General features: G+C 45.1%; 1 protein-coding gene across 3 annotated transcripts in view; it reads left to right on the forward strand.

Annotated features, from left to right (window-relative positions):
* The window catches only part of Tpst1 (protein-tyrosine sulfotransferase 1), a 62,409-nt gene that overhangs the window by 37,451 nt on the left and 8,618 nt on the right, over nt 1–16,340 (forward strand). For all 3 annotated transcript variants that reach the window (NM_013837.2, NM_001130476.2, XM_006504418.2), the window contains exon 3: nt 3,692–3,890. In NM_013837.2, coding sequence (NP_038865.1) covers nt 3,692–3,890 — 199 coding nt within the window. The remainder of the gene's footprint in view (nt 1–3,691; nt 3,891–16,340) is intronic.

Here is a 16,340-nt window from a genome sequence, read left to right on the forward strand (position 1 = left end):
GCCATGGAGAGAGCATTCCAGAAACAGTGGCCTTCTGTGGCCTCTGCTTCAGTTCAGGCCTCCTCTAGGTTCCTGCCCTGACCTCCCTCAGATGGACTGTGATCAGCCCACTAAATTCTTTCCTCCCCAAGTTACTTTTGGTCATGGTATTTTATCACAGCAACAGAAGGAAAACTAAGCCAGTTAGCATATTGAATTTTAGAATTTAAGTCCTTGGCCCCTGTGTTACTCTTGAAGTCCAGAAAAGGCTCAGCATAATTATAAGCAGCATTTAACCACACTGGTTGTTACCTCATGCTGGAGGGCCGGAGCAGCATGTGTTAGCGAGGGAACATTTGAGAACCGGGATGCAGTGTTTTTACAACCACATTAGGCCCATTAAAAAATGAAATCAGATCTGTTGTTCATAAAGAATGCAGCTCTGGCTGGCCACACATAGAGATGTTGTTCTGCAGAGAAAATAAGACAACCAAGGACAAACCGCACCAGAACTGCTTTCCCCCCACATGGAAGAAGAAAGGCTGAGGCATGGCCAACATGTGTGGGGGTGGAGCGTCGACTAAGGGGGCGGGGCTCTTCTGCTCCTTGGTCTTGGGGTTAACTGTTCTCTAAACCAGGGAATGCTCACTGTTTCTGAGTCAGAAACAGATTTCCCCAGCTCCTTTTATTCCGTAGACGAGGAGAAACAATAAGATAAGAACCATTGAAAGCAATCATGGAAATGCATTATTTATTTATTTCATTCTAGCGATATTGAGTTCAAGCAGGTTGATTAGCATGAGAGAAATTAGACGTGGTAAACAAATGTCCTTTATAAGCTGATCACAGTGGATTGTTTTCAACCATTAGGGAGCAGATAGGCTAATGTTACATCATTTTAGGTCATCAAAGAGAGGCACTGTGGCTGACACTTGTAATCCCAGCACTTTGGAGGTGGATCAGGAGTTAAAGGGCAGGGTCTGCTACATGGAGCGGTAGAGACTGTGTCTGTTAGGGTTTTATTGCTGTGATGAGACACCATGACCAGGAGGAAGTTGGAGGAAAGGGTTCGAACATTTGGCTTGTCCGTCCAGGCTGCTCTTCTTCATAGACGGAAGCTGCTCCACAGCTGAGACGTTTTCTCAATTGAGCTTCCCTCCTTCACGTGACTTTAGTTTATGTCAAGTATGACATGAAGCTACCCATAACACAAACCCAACTGGGCTGCCTGAGACCCTATCTCAAAAGCACACCAAACCCAGGGAAGTGGTGGGAAAAAAATGGCTCAGCGGCTAAGGGCGAGTCCGGCTTTTGCAAAGGGAGAGCCCTAGTTTGGTTCCTTAGCACCCATGTCTAGCCGTTCACAACCATCGGTAACTCCAAGGATCAATTATGTGTGGTTTTAATGTCACAAATTTCAATTACCACAAATTAGACTCACCTGACTAGGTAGGGAGCCTCACCCGAACTGTTCTCTTTGCCCTGATTGATGTGGGAAGACACCCCCCCACACCCCCCGCCAGTGAAGGTGGCACCATCTAATAGGAGCTCAGATACAGAAAGTTTGTGAGGAGGGAGACTTTCTGCTTGCATGGCCTGGGTGGCTTTGCTCTGTTGTTGCTGATTCCTTAGATGATAGCAGAGCCAGGGATCCAAGCTTTCATTGGGGAATAGACCAGGAGCGCTCCGGGAAGCTTCTAGCTTCAGGCACTCTGAATTACCGAAGCACTCTCCTCGTAGGATGAGTGCTGGTTGTTACCCTCCAGCGAGAGACAGCTACTGAGCACTCATCCTCAAGGACCAAGTAACCTACCTGGTTCTCAGCTTCCTGGGTGTGAATTGGCTGCTGTTACTATTTTAACACTTACTTAAATTCAGACACACACAACACATGCACACACACAACACACAGCAGGACCCTGACTTAAACAGGATCTGCTACCTCTGATCCCTATAGGCACCTGCACTCAGATGAACACACACACACACACATACACACTTACAAATAAAAATATATAGGGCTGGAGAGAGCTCAGCAGTTAAGAATACTTGGTGCTTTTTCAGAAGACCTGTATTCAGTTCCTGGTACCCAAATGACTGGTAACAACCACTTGAAACTCCAGTTTCAGAGGCTCCAATGCTCTCTTCTGACTCTTTGTGCACAACCACACATGTAATACATAGACATGCATGCAAGAAAACACCCATACACATAATACAAAAATAATAATTAAAAATTTTAATATTTAAAAACTTGTCACTTTATGAAAACTTAATTTAATCATAACTGTCAGTAGAATTACAGGAAGGAAGCTTCAGATAAAATTTTCTATATCTCTCAGATGTTCAAATCATAAACAATAGCAATAAAAAGAATTCAACTGTATATCAAAGACTGTTAAGCTATCATGACCAAATAACTTTTATTGTAGCAACGGTCAACATAAATTAATCTATTAGTAAATTAAAGAGAAAAGCCCTGTGTAGCCTCGGCTGACCTGGAACTGGGCCTAGTCAGCCTCAAACTCGTGGAGATCCACCTGCTTCTGCTCCATCTCAAGAAACAGGAACAGCTATTAGAGTGGTGCTGAGAAGGGAACAGAGAGGCTGGACTCTCAGGACTGACGGATGGGCTGCTGGCTGATTCACAGATCCCTTGCCTTGCCACATTGGGCTGTGCGTTTTTAAGGCCACCAGTGTGTCGAGCACTGTGTGTTAAGGTTCCAGGGAGCTGGAGGGTGCCGGAATGCTGACTGAAAGCCCTGGCACACTTTAAGACGTTGGCTGCTTTCTAAGACTGAAGGAGGTGTGTGTGTGTGTGTGTGTGTGTCTATCTGTCTGTCTGTCTGTGGATTTGGGTGGGTGAGCACATGTCAGAGGACAACCATTGTGAGTTATCCCTTCTCACCATGTTGGTCCAAGGAAGGAACTCTGGTTGATAGGCTCGGAGCAGGTACAAAGGTAAGCCATCACACTGTTCTGTTTTCTTGAGATTGGGTCCCTGGGCTGTGGATGATGTGGTGAGTTCAAAGTGAACCAGGCTGGCTTTGAACTCAAGGAAAGCCACCTGCTTCTGTCTCCCAAGAGCTGGGATTAAAGGTTTGTGCCAGCACATCTGGTTCCTATACTGTCTATGCTAAAGGCTCTGATAACATCCACCCAACCTTTTGTAATTGGCTTATAATGTAGACAATTATGATTTAAATTAAAAAGTGTGTAAGCCTGAATGTGTAAGACTCTGTGTGTGTGTGTGTGTGTGTGTGTGTATGTGTGTATGTGTGTGTGTTTTAATGAGAGTGTGGCTGTATCCAAAGTGCAACGGGTCATGGTGTCTGTTCACAGCAGTAAAACCCTAACTAAAACAGTTTGGTTGGGGGGGGGTGTCTGTGTGTTTTAATAAGAGTGTGTCTTTACATCCTAATATTAGCCCTCCTTCTCCCAGTACTCCATCACATACGTAGATCCTCCCCCAACTCCCCCCCCTTCCCTGAGAAGGGGGGCCTCCTCTGGGTACCCCCCTCCTTCTTTTCTTTTTATAAGCTACGAGTCTCATGTAGTTAGGATGCCCTCTAACTTGCTGTTGTAAACAGGAATAACCTAAAACTCCTAATCCTCCTGCCTCTGCTTTTGGAGTTCTGAGATTCTATGCATGCCACGTGTCCTTATTTTGTTTAGAGTTTACATAAATAATTGTTCGTGGTGTTGTTTTCAGGGTGGAAAGATCAACAGACCAAGTCATCAAACCCGTCAACGTGGGGGCGCTATCGAAGTGGGTTGGGAAGATACCCCCGGACGTCTTACAAGACATGGCCGTGATTGCACCCATGCTCGCCAAGCTTGGATATGACCCATACGCCAATCCTCCTAACTACGGAAAACCTGACCCCAAGATCCTTGAAAACACCAGGAGGGTAAGTGAGACCCCCAAGTAACTAGGAAAAATAGACATGGTTGGTTTTTTTTGGTTTGAGTTGATTTTTCTTGTTTTGTTTCTTGCTTTTTTATGACCAGAAAATTATCTTAAATTACTGTTGTCTAACTTGCTGGATGCTCTATCATCAGAAGTCTGCAGCGTCCACAAAACCCTTCTCCCAGGAACGGCAATATGCCTTTGCTCAGTTTGTAACATTTGCACAAACAACACAATTGTGAGTGACCTGACTTCTGGTTTCTTTTTTCCCCTCCTTAAGTGTAAGGACCACTCTGCGTTTGAGGCTTTGTTTGGATGAGGTGTGGTTTCTTGACCTCCTGAGGGCCAGCCAGCAGCGCCGTGAGAAGAATGATTGTATATACTAGCTCTCTGTTGAAAGATATGGGCTGGGGAGATAGCTCAGTCAGGAAAGCTCCCTGCTCACATCCTAGAACCCCAGAGAAGCTGGCCTTCACGCACATGCACATGTGCACTTCCCCCAACAAGTATAAGCACACATACCTAATAAAAATGAATACAGCTCGGCGTGGAGAGACTGCTCAGCAGTTAAGAGAACTGCATGCTCTCGGAGAGGACCCGGATTCGGTTCCTAGTACCCACATAACAGATCATAACTTTTCTAACTCCAGTTCTGATGCCCGTTTTGGCCTCCAAGAGCACACTGTATGTATGTGGTGCACTTATATACATTCTGGCAAAACATTTATACAATAAAAATAAATGAATAGGGTCACAGCTCTATAACATGCTGTGCTAAAACCGTAAAGAACTAATCTGAATAAATACCTTAATGGTAAAATCTGGTTTCAAATCATCAGCCTGCATTTCTCACTTTCTTTTCTTTTACTTTCTTTCTTTTTTTTTTTCAAGACAGGGTTTCTCAGTGTAGCCCTGGCTGTCCTGGAACTCACTCTGTAGACCAGGCTGGCCTCGAACTCAGAAATCCACTTGCCTCTGCTTCCCAAGTGCTGGGATTAGAGGTGGGATCAGGGTCGGGGGAGGATTCAGACAGCCTCACATGGCTCAGGCTGGTCTTTAATTTTAACTCTCTATAACAGAGATCCTGGACACTGAACTCAGGGCCTGTATTTTAGGGATTTCTTTAACAACGTTCCACTCATAAAGGCGACATTAGACTAGGTCAGAGTATCTGAACATTTTTTAAGGTGCTTGATAGATGCTGATGCCCATACATGTATACAAGAGACCTTCTGAAAATCAGCGTAACGGAGGAGATGTCACCTAGATTTTTGCTAATTTCCATTCACATTTTGATTAATGTGAGTGAACATTTCCAGTTTATCAACTGTTTGCATGTGTTTTGTGACGCGTCTCTGAAAGGTTTTATTACACTTACTGAAGTTTTGACCTGCCGTTTGCTTACTCTCAGCCCTAGTCTGACATCCCACTTAGCAGTCCCTGCAAGCCTTTTTGTAATGGGCCGGTAACCAGCTTTCTCCTGTGCGCAGACTGGCAGGGATTTCCGTAAGCCAAGAGATACATGTCAGTAATATGTCAGGGTTCCCAAGACAGTAGGCTAGAGTCTCACATGTGCAAGTCATCGTGGCCAGGTTATTCTTGGCTTCCCTGAGTGGAGATCGGAAAGAATGCTGGGGTTTGAACCCAGCAGACACGAGGATATGTTTTACTCTCTGTGGCTTTTGAAAGGGCTTTGTGACGCACACTGGGGGCGGGTGGTGGAGAAAGAAAAGATGAGCCCCTTGTTTGAGCCCTTCGTAAGATTGCATGCCACACTAATGTGCCTGGAGTTAGTTCACATTCAGTGCGTACGCTGTGACACGCATGTGGAAGTCAGAGGACAGCTCTGTGGAAAGCGTCCTCCCCTTTCACTATCCAGGAGTCAAGCTCAGCTTCCCCGGGCTGCACCCCTAGCCATCTGAGCCTAGTGAGCCGTCTTGCCAACCCTGACCTTATTTTTTTGAGTTTGTTTTGTTGTTTGTATTACCAGTCGCTAGCTGCATTTCAAACCAAATCCTGTGCATCTTCAAAACTTTCCCTTTTTCTTTCTTCCTTTTGCCTGTGATGACTCGGATGCTGATAATATGCAGCAGTCGTGAGCTTGCATCGCGATCCATAAAGCTCTCTAAATTGTCAGAGTTGTGTGTGTGGCTCCAGAGAAAGAAAAGGGCGGTTGGGGAAGCTGTGTCTTTGCTTACAGTGGGAAGTGGGAAGGAAAGGGGTAGGGGGAAAAATCCCATTTGACTGGAAAATAGACATCCCCACCTCTAGGCCTAAAAATGTTGGTTTTCATAGAGTGTGCAGAGCCCAAAAGTAGTGCCGTCTGAGTCAGCACATCTGTCGGGTACGTTGTCCAATTCTAAATGAAAGTCATGTGTGGTGCGGTTGCCATGACTCAGACAGTCAACTGAAAATGAGATGCTAACACGTTCCATGCCCTCTTCCACAAGCCTCTAATCCCCAGATTGTGGCACACTTTAATAAATAATGCTCTCCAGGTCACGTTTCAGCCTTCTCCCTCTTCCATCGCTTCTTAAGCTTTCTAGACCTAGTGACTTCTTTGGGAACATGACCAAATATAGACTCCTCCCTACCTCAGAGGCATAGGCATATACATACAGTGAATTCCGGTGGACACAATAGTGTTCTTGTCAAGCTCATCCGCTCTTAAGACTTTTATTGCAACCTCTTTGCTGATAACTGTAACGCTGTGGGCTTTTTCTGAGTGGGCCTTTGCTGAGCCAAAGGTTCATTGTTCCTAACAGCTACATGGGTGCACCAAAGAACCTCAAATTCTGAATACAGGCTGAAACTTACTGTCCAAACTTGTTGCTTGCTAGACAGAGGCTGGCTGCAGTTGTTCCATGACTGGAAGCAGTCTAGACCAGGTAATAGGAGTGTAGCTATGGTGCCCTCCGTGTGCAGTCTGGAAGCCAGGGAGCAGATAGTTGGAGTGTACAGGTCAAGCCCAATGCTGTTTAAAGACCTGCTTGTTAAACTTGAGGAGTTGGGGTCTTGGGTGTTGCTCAGTGGTAGAGCACTTTGCTAGAATGTGTGAGGCCTTGTACTACTTCAGTCCCTTGTACTACTGAAAAATAAAGTAAAATTGACCAGATGGCTTTGTAGTTAGAGAGCTTGCTCTTGCAGAGGGCTTGCAGGTTACACTACCTCCAGCTCCAGGAGGATCCGGTATCCTCTTTGGCCTCTGCAGGCACCTGAAACCATTTCTCACACACACACACGTGCACGCACAAAATTAAAGTAAATCTTTAAAAACATTCTTAAGTAGGTCTATTCTTAGCATGGGATATAGTCTAGATTTCTTCGAACAGCATTTGCTTTTTTAAGTATTTGGGGATTTTGTTTTCTTTGGATCCGGGTTTTTGATGTGATTGTTCTGTGGTCGGAGAACACACACAGACTGTGGCTACAATTCTTTAAATATGTTTGGAAATTGCTTTGTGGCCAGCATGTGGCCAGCCTTGTGTTCATATGGAAAACTGTCGTGCAGTTATGAGCTTCTGTAACTGTTACCATATTGTTCTGTCTGGTCATTCTTAGTTGATTTATAAACTCTGAGAAGAGGCCTGTGGCAGTGGCCTCTCTGCTTTCGATGTCAGGCCTGCCTCATGCATTCTGAGTGTGCATCACTGAGAGGCTAAGCCGTCAGTGGTTGAAGAAGTAACTCTTACTATGAGGAGCGCCAGCTCTGACATTCTTTCCTAGAGGTTGGCCTTGTCTGATAAGCAGAGCGCATGCTCGGTTTGTTTTCCGCATCCTGTAATGTTTAATCTGTCTGTATATCTAACGTGATGAAGTGATAGTATTGTAGTTACCGTAGTGTGACAGTCCCTTCACTTTAGATGAGATGTTTAGTTTCTTACATGCTTTGTAAATACTCATGTGCTTGGGCTGAAGCCTGCCATCGAGTGTGCAGTTCTTAATTTTGCACAGTCTGTCTTTACTCCTTTATTTTCCTGGTTTCTTTGGGATTAATCTAGTATTATTATTTTTTAGTCTTTTATCCAGTGTGGCAATTATCGGCTCATTTTTGCTATGCTTTGTGTTTGTCTATTATTGCTCCAGAACAAGGGCTGCACATTTTTTCCTGTAAACAGACAGCTATTAAATATTTTATGCATTGTAGGCCACATGGGTACTGTTTTTCTCCATACAGATTTCTTTCCAGCATCTTTTCTTTTCAGCCAGATGCCTGCCTTATTAGGGTCTGCTAGCTACTAATTCTCTTAGTTTGGTTTTTAAGAGAAAATGTCTGTCTTTGAGAACTTTTTAATGGCATGCATTTACTTTGTGTTGGTAGAGATGCATACACACCACCATGCCTGGCTCTGTGTGTGTGCGTGGTGTGTGTGTATCTGCGTGGGTGTGGGGGTGTGGGAGTGGGGTGGGGCATGTAGGCCAGAGGGTGACTTCAGACATCTTCCTCAGTCACTCGGCACATTATTCTTTGAGGTGGGGTCTCTCTATTGAACCCAGAACTCACAGATAAGACTTAGCCAGTTTGCTCTGGGGAGTCCCTCATTTTCACTCTCAGCCCCTCCCTGGGAGTGCAGAGGAGTCAGCAGAGCCCCCCAGCAGTGCTGTGGACCCTCATTCTCTGCCTGACAGTGCTTTATCTACTAAACCATCGCCTACCCCCACTCTGGCTCTTTATTAGTTTATAACTAAATGGATTTATTCTTTAATTCACTGATCCCTTTTTCTTATGAGTAATTTGCCACCCAGTGACATTTGCATTTCAGACAATGTGCTTTCCAGTTCTTAGATTTCCGTTTCTCTTCTGGAACTTTCCATCTCTTCATTGTGCTTGTCTTTCTGTGTTCTTCAGTGTGTCAGTGACACTGGCCAGAAACATCTCTGCTCTGTTGCCTGAAGGGTCTGTCTTCCAAGTTCTCTGCTCAGTTGAACCCTGGGGTGTTGTCCTCCCTCGGTGCTGGTGTGGAGTGGATTTGGAGTTTCTTATGAGAAGAATTTGGCATTGATTTGAGATTAACTTAGGTTTAGAAATACAGACGCTCAGGGGAAGGTCGGTGTAGGACACACTGGCGTGCGTTTCCTGGGGGATGCTTGCCTCGCTGTCTTTTTGTTGCTATATATATATATGTATATCATTTTGGAAGGTTCTGAATTTTTCTCCTCAAAGGAGGCTGAGGGGTTCAGATGAGATGCTAGGGTGTTTCCTGCTGTGCACTGCACAGGACTACAGCTGAGTAGGAAATCTGTCCCGGATCAGAGAAGTGAGATAGTTCTACAGTAAACTAAATAGTTTTGCTTGGGAGATGGTTTCATCTGGGAGAGGAGTAGAGCTCCCCTCAGGGCCATATTTTCTCAGGAGTTACACATGATCGCTGCTGTGACAGACATTCTTACTGGAAATCTCACTGTCTTCTGGACAGCAACCTCACAGCACATGTTGTTCACTGTTTGGGATTTTTGTTTGTTTGGTTGGTTGTTTTGGTTTTTGGTTTTTGAGACAGGATTTCCATGTGTACACTTGATTGTCCTACAACTCACTCTGTAGATCAGGCTGGCCATGAAATAACAGATCTGCCTGCCTCTGCCTCCTGAGTGCTGGCACTAAAGGCGTGGGCCACCTGTTTCGGAATTTTTGGTTCTTAGCTTGTGAGAGGCTTCAGACAGACTTCTGAGCGAGGGGCCTTTCCCTTCCCATGCCTGCTTAAGTGTCTGTCTTTCTGTCCCATGCCAGTACTTCAGAGATAGCCTCACCTTCAGTGTCGTCACCCATGAGCCTCTGTTGACCCTTTAATTATGGATTGTATTTATTTGCATGTCCTCGTGGCTTAGATGTTCGTGGCCATGCTGGGCCGTTTGTATGAAGGCAGAGCTATGGGGCTGGAGTGGTGACTCGGTTCGTGAAGACCAGGCACTGTGGCATGACCCAGTAACCCAGTGCTACACAGATAGAGAACGGAGGAGTCCTGACCCGCTAGTTTAGCTGAATTGGTGAGCAATGAGGTCAGTGGGATTGTCTCAGTTAGTGGGGGAAAACACTCGTCATTGACCACTGGCCTCTTTGTGCATGCACACATGAACACACTCATGTAAGCATGTATATAAAAACACACACACTACAGTCGGAAGTGAAATAAACACATTTTTTTCCTCCTTCATTTAGCTGGAATGATCAATCATTCAGGTCTTAGAGTGAGCTTCTCTGCGGTTGAACACCAGCTTTTAATTTTGGTTTTCCTCTTGGAGTTAAGTGAATTAAGGGAGATACTGACCTTTAGCCTAGTTCCCACATCCCCACAGCACATGTGCTATGTATCTAGATAAAGGACTGATTTCCTTGATTTGTATTAGTAATGCCTCTGGGACCTAGCTGGACTAAAGTTGAATTCATCGTCTGGTCTCTGGAAGTCAGCTGCCTGCTGCTGCCCTGCCCCCAGCCCTGCTCCAGTCATCCTCTGCGCGAGCGCACACACACACACACACACACACACACACACACACACACCCCTGCAGTCCAGCTGCCTGCCGAGAGATGTGTTTATACGCTAGTGACCTTCCACATCCTTTCTGCTATTGTTGTTTGAGGCAGTCTCTCTGTGTAGCACTGGCTGCCTTTGAACTTGTTACATAGATAAGGCTGACCTAACTCACAGAGATCCTCCTGCCTCATCCTTGGGAATGTTGACATGGAGGGGAACAGCAGGTTTGGGATAAGGTGCTGGCTGTGTGGACTCAGCGTGCTTGTACTACGGAACAGCCAGGTTTACTTAGTCCTCCCCCTGCGGAACACAGGGACCAGCCCAGGGCTCGTACTGCCACCAGCTTCCACTGTTGGTAGGGGGTGGGGATGGGGTGGGGTGGGGGGCTGGTGGGGGTGTTTGGGATTGTTTTGTTTTTATTGTTATTGTTTGTTTTTGAAACCAGGGTCTCATGAAGCCCAGGCTGGCTGGAACTAACTGATCCTCCTGCCTCTGCCTCTCAGTACTGGAGTTACAGGCATGCTCTCGGACACCCATCAGCTCCACTGTGGTTTTATATTTGTTTGGTTTTAGATGTGTTTATTTAAGTCTGTGTGTATGAGTGTTTTGCCTGCTTGCATGTAACTATGTCTGTATCCCACATGCATGCCTGGTATCTGCAAAAGTATCTGCATAAGAAGGTGGATCCCCTGGATCTCCTGGAACTGCAGTGATGGCTGGTTGTGAGCCACCATGGGCGCTGAGAGCCACACCCAGGTCCTATGCTAGAGCAAAAATGCTCCTAACCACTGAGCCATCTCTTTAGCCCCTGCACTGTGTTTTAAGGGGATTAAAGGTGTTAGAAACCCCATTTGTTCATGGGTTAGTATGAAAATCCCAAGACTGAGGTAGAAGGCTGTTCTGAGTCCAAAGACTACAACCTAGACTATATAGTGGGTGCCAGGGCACTCAGAGTTGGTAGTTGTTTTCTTTTGTTTTGTTTTGATCTCTAATCATACTCTTTTACAAAGACACTATAAAATGAAGACATGAAAACTCTATGCTGAAGGATGAGAAATATTTACACTAAGCTTATGACCAAGACACATAGCTCCTTAAGCTCAGATATGGCTTCTAAAGTGGGGAGACAGAGCAAGACTGACCTATCTTTATTGCTCCTCTCATCCAAAGCAGAGGGGCTACCCTGCCTAAAAGGCTGGCAACTCAAGGCCAGGCCAGCCCTAGAAAACCCTAAAGGACAGAACAGAAACCGTTTAAATGTTCAAGTGAGGGATGCAGGCACATTGGAGATGCTCCTCCAGGATGCACAGCTAAAGGCTAGAAATGAGGGGACTGGAGAGATGACTCAGAAGTTCAGATCACTGGCTGCGCTTTCAGGACCTGGATTCAGTTCCCCACACCCACATGGTGGCTCACAACCACCTGCAACCCCAGATCTACAGGATCTGAAACCTTCATCTGGACTTGGCAGGTACCACATACACATCTGATACACAGCCATATAAACAAAGCAACTAATTTTTTTAAGATCAGAGGTGAAGGTGGCAATTATAGAAAATTCACACAGGAGGAACAAAATGGAGGACTGTCCAGTGAATAATAGATGCCTCCAAAGGAGAGACCAGGGTGATGGAAAGCTTTCACGCTGGCTTTGACCTGACAAGGACGAGCTCTCACTGATTCTAAGGAGTCCTGTGAGAAGATAGCAGGACCTAGAGAGACTGGGGTTGTGTTTTACATTCCAAGGACCTTGGTATCAAGGTAAAAAGAAAAGGAGGAGGGAGGACCAGGGAGGAGCTGTCAGCGAACCAGAATAGTCCTGGCTGCAGCTCTCTCACTGGGAATAATAAATGTTAGAAACGACATACGTGGCAGTGGTTTGTCACTGTCACTGTACAATTAATGTTTTTACTAGCTTTTGAGAGTAGAGTGTATGTATCATGTCCCTTAGCCTCTGGTTCCCTTACATTTATTAATTTTCAGTTTTCAACACATGATCTGGGTGTACAGACTTAATTGTGCAGGAACTCACTATAAACCCAGGCTAGCTTCAAACTTACAATCCTACTGTCTCAACCCTCTGAGGACTGGGATCGTAATGAGTGCCACCATGCCCCACCCACTGCCTCTTATAATTTTTCTTTTCTTTTTATTTTTTTTACAAAATGTGTATGTGAGTGTCTTGCCTGCTTGTGTGTCTGTGTACCACATGTGTATAGAGTTCAGGACTCTGATCCCTTACGACTGGAATTTTCTCCATGGTCGGGCCCCTGGTTACTTTATCCAGTCCCAAGTGGTCAGTCTTAAACACATGTACATACAAGTAACACCAAATGGACTTAGTTTTATGTGTACATATATGTAGTCATATGTATCCCTAGCCTCTTCACAGAGCGCTGGGGAGCTGGGCCAGGATACCGGTCTCCATGTGGCACTGGCTGGTACTCTGGAGCACTCAACAGTTAGAGTAACGCTGCTGTCATCCTTGATAAACACGGTCCAGCACACTGATCTTGAGCCGTAGTCTTCAGAACCTTATCCTGGGAGCTGGAGAGATGGTTTCACAGCTAAGAGCGCTGGCTGCTCGTCCAGACGACCCAGGTTCAATTCCCAGCAACCACATGGTAACTTACAACCGCCTGTTACTCACTCCAGTTCCAGGGAGGATCTCTTCCAGACTCCATGGGACCTACAGAGTGTCCTACACAGATATACATGCAGGCAAATCACACATACACATAGAATGAAAACAAGCAACAAAGTATGTAGGCCAAGTTTGCCCCAAACTCTCAGCTTTTCCTCTCTTTCTGCCTCTTAAGTTCTGGGATTAAAAGCATGTCCCACCATCCTGGGCCCCAATTCAAAGTCTTACTGCTGAATTTTGTGTATTGATAGTTCATTCTGTGACAGGAAAATTTCTCTGTGTAACAGTAGCTTATCGTCCTGATTGAAGCACAGTTTGACTCATCTTCATCCAGCAGTTAGGGCACTAAAACTTTGAATTTGTATTAAAGACATTGTGGGAGTAGATTTTTTGTATTCCTGTGCTGATTAATTCATTTATCTCCATTTTATAGGAAGCATGATCATTTTCCTCGTTGTTTCCAGACAGGACAAGACTGTTGAGCTTTCTAAGAACCCAATTTGATATGTACACCACCAGAAAGCTTGAAGTCAGATGAGAACATGTAAACACGCATGTTAGCAGCTGTTAGCATTTCTGTTTTGGAGATAATGAGCCTCTTCTGGGTCATACAAGCCCAGAGGGACCAGGAATGTGAGCTTCAAAGCTGCCTTCCTTCCCGTACTGTCATTGCTGGCTGCCATTGTGTTTTCTCTGCCTGTGAAAACACCAAGTCATAATTCCTCAAGAGAAAAAGCAGTAAAAACAATGAATTCTATTCCTGATGAGCGGCAGGCAGAGCACGGACTGTTGGTGAGAGTCTGTCAGGGACGGAAATGAAAACTAACCCAGTCTACACAGAATTATGTATAAGTGGAGGGAAAAAAAGCAGGAATTGTAGTAGTGAGTTTAGAGAAAGAAGGGTGAAGAATAAAGGTTATTCTAACCTCCAGCAAAATTTGAATTTATGGCCTTGGATGTGAAGAGACTGTGAGACCAATCTTTGGCCTTTGCAGTTAAAAATATGGGGTTGGGCTGTAGCAAGTGATGTATGTAGTACCTGTCTGAATATGCCAAGCCCTGGGTTCTATCCAAAGTACTGCAAAGTAAGCATAAAGTACAACACAGTACCTGTATGTTGAAAAAAAAACTACACCTAGAAGCGACACTTTATCTAAGGTGTTTAGTTCCAGGTGCAGAACCTGAGCACCAGCATTTAGTGATTTATTGCTGGCTGTTGCATAAAGCTTTCTCGCTGTAAGGTTTTGGGTTTTTTTTGTTGTTGTTGTTTATTTATTTTTTAGGTTAAAGAGGTTGGAGGTCATTACTTACAGGTAATCATGTGGACCAGTTGTTACCAGAGCATGTTTCATTGGAATGTTCTGTAAGGCTGCTTGTGCCCTACAAGGACAGAGTTGGACACTGGGACAGAGATTCTGTGGCCCCACAAAGCCTAAAATATTTATATGTTTATTCTCTGTTACATAATATAGTTATTCTTTGCCTTCTGTGTTCCGTGCCTTCACAAATGATATATTCTCTCATTCATTCATTCATTCATTCATTCATTCATTCATTCTCTCTCTCTCTCTTTCTCTCTCTCTCTCTCTCTCTCTGCCTCAAGGAGGAGGCATCAGGGCACAAACATTTGTTTTAAGTTATTGTTTTATTTTCTTCCTTAGAAGATTTTCCATGGGGCTGGAGAGATGGCTCAGCGGTTAAGAGCACTGACTGTTCTTCCAAAGGTCCTGAGTTCAATTCCCAGCAACCACATGGTGGCTCACAACCATCTGTAATGGGATCTGATGCCCTCTTCTGGTGCGTCTGAAGACAGGGACAGTGTACTCATATACATAAAATAAGTAGTTCTTTAAAAAAATAAAAATAAGAAAAGAAGGAAGAGGAGGAGAAGAAGAAAGATTTTACCTGTGTTTGTGGGTTGGGGCTGGGGTGCCCACAGCGGCTAGAAGAGGGTGTGGATCCCCTGGAGACTGAACTCAGAAGAACAGCACGAACTCTTAACTGCTGAGCCATCTCTCCAGCCCCCTCATGGGATTCTTTTTCTTTTCTTTCTTTCTTTTTTTTTTTTTTAATGTGTGGATGCTTTGCTCACATTTATATCTCCTTAATGCATGTGTGCCTGGTGCCAGAAGAAGTCAGAGGGTGAGGCTGAAACTGAAGCTGCAGTTTCCGTACTTCCCTGACACTGTAGTCATGGGTGGCTGTGAGCCACAAAAGCCTGGTCCTCTGCGGAACAAATGCTCTTCACCTGAGCATCTCTCCAGCCCTGTGTGGTCCTTGTGGTCCAGCCCAGTGAACTTCTTAAGGTTAATGTGTTTGCTATTTAAAAGGTTTTGTCTTCCCGACTTGACTCAGAGAAGACTTGAAGGAATAGTGGGCCTATTATCTGTATACACATATCATAGACTTTGGTCCTCACAGTCTCCTGTGACTGCTTCCTCTCTCCTATGTGTGTGTGACACATGGCTTTGGCTTCAGATGTTTTCTTATGTGGAAGGAAACATAATACACATCTGGGAGCAAGTTGTCCCACATAACCAACCGAGTTAAGATTCGGAGACTCATGTAAGAGCTTGGCTTGTTTGTTGTTGTAAAGGTTTACTTAATCTAGTGTTGTGTGTATGGAGATGTTGCACGTCTGAATACAGGTGCCTGCAGGGTCTGGAAGAGGGTATTGGATCCTCAGAGCTCCAACTACAGATGGTTGTGAACTAGCTGATCTGGGTACTGAAAATATCATAGGGTCCTCTGCGTATCCCTGGCCAGCCTGTAACTTGCTGTGTAGACAGAACTGACCCCATACTCAGAGAGCTTCTCCTTCTTGGTTGCTGAGATTAAAAGCATACACCAACACATCCTGACCATTTGGAAGTTTGTTCATTTATTTGTTTGTTTGATGACGCAGGGTGTCAGCTAGCCTAGGCTGGCCTTGAATTCACTATGCAGCTCAGAAATGGCCTTAAACTTGAGATTCTCCTGCCTCTACCTCCCACTGCTTGGGATATAGATGTGCACCCCTGTGCCTGGCTTCTCCATTCTGATCATAATCTACAGGACTGCAGTATCCAGAAGTGATGGTTTGTTACATGGTATGTCCTTATGGCAAACTATATTGTCCTAATTATATAGCTACTTAATCCGCCGGGCAGGAATGCACATCTGCCTGTGTCTCTCTGTGTCCGTGCATACATACTGTATTAGCTACTTTTCAATTGCTGTAACACCATGACCGAGGCAGGGTATAAAAGACAGCAATTCATTGGGCGCAAGGTTTCAGAGGGTTAGAGTTCATCACGAAGGAACAGCATGGCAGCAGGTTTGTTGACACTGGAGC

The sequence above is a fragment of the Mus musculus genome, chromosome 5, assembly GCF_000001635.26.
Source record: "Mus musculus strain C57BL/6J chromosome 5, GRCm38.p6 C57BL/6J".
Lineage (NCBI taxonomy): Eukaryota > Metazoa > Chordata > Mammalia > Rodentia > Muridae > Mus > Mus musculus.